This window comes from Borostomias antarcticus (genome assembly GCF_949987555.1).
Source record: "Borostomias antarcticus genome assembly, chromosome: 10".
Taxonomy (NCBI): domain Eukaryota; kingdom Metazoa; phylum Chordata; class Actinopteri; order Stomiiformes; family Stomiidae; genus Borostomias; species Borostomias antarcticus.
Window position 1 is genome coordinate 26785808 of NC_140243.1, and position 4356 is coordinate 26790163.

At 49.7% G+C, this 4356-nt stretch overlaps 1 protein-coding gene across 1 annotated transcript in view; it reads right to left on the minus strand.

Annotated features, from left to right (window-relative positions):
* Positions 1-4356, minus strand: part of megf8 (multiple EGF-like-domains 8) — a 48525-nt gene that overhangs the window by 13057 nt on the left and 31112 nt on the right. Inside the window, exons 22-26 of the mRNA XM_084444695.1 lie at positions 4090-4340; positions 3838-3948; positions 1403-1521; positions 1074-1311; positions 351-522 (exon numbers count right to left, since the gene is read on the minus strand). Coding sequence (XP_084300821.1) covers positions 351-522; positions 1074-1311; positions 1403-1521; positions 3838-3948; positions 4090-4340 — 891 coding nt within the window. The remainder of the gene's footprint in view (positions 1-350; positions 523-1073; positions 1312-1402; positions 1522-3837; positions 3949-4089; positions 4341-4356) is intronic.

Below are 4356 nucleotides of genomic sequence, written 5' to 3' on the forward strand. Positions count from 1 at the left end.
TTCATTTGGAATACACCTGGAAAAGGGACACTGGACTGTGTGGTATTTCCTGAGATTGGGGGGCGTCTTTTATTGAAATCAAAACACAACGCAGAGCTGAATAAGGACAATAATAAAAGACAACGAAAGTCAACACTATATATATTGTATTAGTGTTTTTATGATGACAATGTAGAATTGTATGATACTATTTTAAAGTTTGACATTTATAATGTGTGTTTTATATGTTTGATATATGTAATGTAATGTATGTTTTAAATGTTATTTGTAATGTAATGTTTTAAATGTGGACCCCACTAACAGTAGCTCTACTAAGCCCCTCCCACCAGGCCGCAGTGGCTGACGCTGACCTGTAGGGGGCGTGCCGGTGTGGTGGGCGACGGTCCAGTTGCCGGTCTGGGGGTTGAACTCCAGCAGGTGGTGGTTGAAGCCGTTCTCTGGGGAGTAGCCTCCGATGAGGAGCACCGAGGACCCCCGACGCACCGACAGAGTGTGGCCCGCCACCGGGGGCAGCACTGAGCTCTAGAGGAACAGACACAGACACACCAGGTGAAGAGACAGTCCAGGGTCATTACATCATGGGCTGCGTCACGAATCGCATACTACCCTACTATATAGTATGCCAAAACAGGATGTAGTATGTCCCAATACATAGTATGCCACATGCAGTATGGCAAAAATACCAGGATGTCCTACTACATCAGGTCGTATTTTGTAGTATGCAAGCCATCAGACTTTTCGGGCTATTCTGACCCACAATCCTGTGCGCAGCGGGAAGTGCGTCACACCGGAGGCGTGGTGATGAATCCCAGCTGTGGACGAATGTGGCTTTATGGGGTGCGACGGATGTGGTCAAATTTCAAGGCGCATGTTATGTCACGGTAGTATGTTCCAATTGGATGCGTACTGCAGGCAAAATACGTACTTCCTAGGGGCGGCTGTAGTACAGCTACCAGAACCAAGCTACCAGCTACCAAGATTCAAGACATTCCTGAATCTTGAATCTATTAAAAAGTAGAAGTATGCGATTCGGAAGACAACCATGGTCTTCCCAATCTCAAACCAAGTCTGACCTTGTACTCTCTCCACACGAGACTACTGAGGTTGAGGCTCCAGGTGTCCATGGCCACACCCTCCTGCGTGACCCCGCCCACCACCAGCATGATGTTGTGACCGGCTCCCAGACCGCCGGAGAGAGGCTCGTGATTGGCCAGCAGGGCAGAGGCATGGTGGTAGCGGGGGCTGGGGGCGGAGCCTTCCTCCGCTGAACTGGTCAACATCTGAGTCCAACGGCGTTCGGCGACAGAGTACCTGAACTCACCAATCAGAGAAGGGATGTTCGTTAAGAACGCCTCGTAAAAAATACTAGTAGTATTTTGGAGGGAATTAGTCCTCCTCCCACCTGTAGATGTTTCCCAGAATGCCCTCTGAGAGAGAGAGCCCGCCGTACATCCAGAGGGTCCCCTGAGGGCCGGACACCAGAGAGTGACCCATCCTATGGAGGAACCTGTGGGCCTGGTTCTGTGGAGGGAGGGGGAAGGTTAACAGTGAAACACACACACTCACATGAGGTGAGTGCATTTAAACGTCAATGCACATAACGTATGACTGTGTGTGTGCGTATGTGTGTGTGCGTACAGTGGGGCAAAAAAGTATTTAGTCAGCCACCAATTGTGCAAGTTCTCCCACTTAAGAAGATGAGAGAGGCCTGTAATTTTCATCATAGGTAAACCTCAACTATGAGAGACAAAATAAGAAAGAAAAATCCAGAAAATCACATTGTCAGATTTTTAAAGAATTTATTTGAAAATTATGGTGGAAAATAAGTATTTGGTCACCTACAAACAAGCAAGATTTCTGTCTCTCACAGACCTGTAACTTCTTCTTTAAGAGGCTCCTCTGTCCTCCACTCGTTACCTGTATTAATGGCACCTGTTTGAACTCGTTATCAGTATAAAAGACACCTGTCCACAACCTCAAACAGTCACACTCCAAACTCCACTATGGCCAAGACCAAAGAGCTGTCAACGGACACCAGAAACAAAATTGTAGACCTGCACCAGGCTGGGAAGACTGAATCTGCAATAGGTTAGCAGCTTGGTGTGAAGAAATCAACTGTGGGAGCAATTATTAGAAAATGGAAGACATACAAGACCACTGGTAATCTCCCTCGATCTGGGGCTCCACGCAAGATCTCACCCCGTGGGGTCAAAATGATCACAAGAACGTGAGCAAAAACCCCAGAACCACACGGGGGGACCTAGTGAATGACCTGCAGAGAGCTGGGACCAAAGTAACAAAGGCTACCATCAGTAACACACTACGCCGCCAGGGACTCAGATCCTGCAGTGCCAGACGTGTCCCCCTGCTTAAGCTAGTACGTGTCCCCCTGCTTAAGCTAGTACGTGTCCCCCTGCTTAACCCAGTACATGTCCCCCTGCTTAACCCAGTACATGTCCCCCTGCTTAACCCAGTACATGTCCCCCTGCTTAACCCAGTACGTGTCCCCCTGCTTAACCCAGTACATGTCCCCCTGCTTAACCCAGTACATGTCCCCCTGCTTAACCCAGTACATGTCCCCCTGCTTAACCCAGTACATGTCCCCCTGCTTAACCCAGTACGTGTCCCCCTGCTTAAGCTAGTACGTGTCCCCCTGCTTAACCCAGTACATGTCCCCCTGCTTAACCCAGTACATGTCCCCCTGCTTAACCCAGTACATGTCCCCCTGCTTAACCCAGTACATGTCCCCCTGCTTAACCCAGTACATGTCCCCCTGCTTAACCCAGTACATGTCCCCCTGCTTAACCCAGTACGTGTCCCTCTGCTTAACCCAGTACATGTCCCCCTGCTTAACCCAGTACGTGTCCCCCTGCTTAACCCAGTACATGTCCCCCTGCTTAACCCAGTACATGTCCCCCTGCTTAAGCCAGTACATGTCCAGGCCCGTATGAGGTTTGCTAGAGAGCATTTGGATGATCCAGAAGAGGATTGGGAGAATGTCATATGGTCAGATGAAACCAAAATAGAACTTTTTGGTAGAAACTCAACTTCTCGTGTTTGGAGGAGAAAGAATGCTGAGTTGCATCCAAAGAACACCATACCTTCTGTGAAGCATGGGGGTGGAAACATCATGCTTTGGGGCTGTTTTTCTGCAAAGGGACCAGGACGACTGATCCGTGTAAAGGAAAGAATGAATGGGGCCATGTATCGTGAGATTTTGAGTGAAAACCTCCTTCCATCAGCAAGGGCATTGAAGATGAAACGTGGCTGGGTCTTTCAGCATGACAATGATCCCAAACACACCGCCCGGGCAACGAAGGAGTGGCTTCGTAAGAAGCATTTCAAGGTCCTGGAGTGGCCTAGCCAGTCTCCAGATCTCAACCCCATAGAAAATCTTTGGAGGGAGTTGAAAGTCTGTGTTGCCCAGCGACAGCCCCGAAACATCACTGCTCTAGAGGAGATCTGCATGGAGGAATGGGCCAACATACCAGCAACAGTGTGTGGAAACCTTGTGAAGACTTACAGGAAACGTTTGACCTCTGTCATTGCCAACAAAGGGTATATAACAAAGTATTGAGATGAACTTTTGTTATTGACCAAATACTTATTTTCCACCATAATTTGCAAATAAATTCTTAAAAAATCAGACAATGTGATTTTATGGATTTTTTTTCTCATTTTGTCTCTCATAGTTGAGGTTTACCTATGATGAAAATGACAGGCCTCTCTCATCTTTTTAAGTGGGAGAACTTGCACAATTGGTGGCTGACTAAATACTTTTTTGCCCCACTGTATGTGTGTGTGTGTGTGTGTGTGTGGGCGGGATATGGTTCTTACCGCTGTGAGTTGTGTGTCCAGTAGAGTTTCCCACACCAGGCTGTTGGGGTCCACAGGCGTGGAGCAGTCCGATCCGGCCCACCCTTCTGAGCACACACACACTCCCAGAGACTGAGACAGACGAGACGAGGAGGGGGGTTCACCACACACACACACACAAGACATTAGACACATCCAAAAGACACACACACACACACACACACACACACACACACACACACACACACACAGTCTTTGCCGAGTTTCACTCACCATGTTGCAGGATCCTCTGCTCTCCGCCATGCCACAGTCATGGGGACACAGGGGCCGGTCACACTGGGGCCCCCCGTGGCCCTGGGGACACCGGCAGAGCCCCCCGCTGCACTGGGCCCCCCCGAGGCAGACGGGCGCCCCGTCCTCGGCCTGCTCCGAGCCCTGGCGGCAGCGCCGGACCCAGAAGGAGGCGTTGAAGCCCTGCGGGCGGTCCAACGACACGTTGGCCTCGAAGTAGACGGAGATCACACCTGGCGGAAGAGGAGA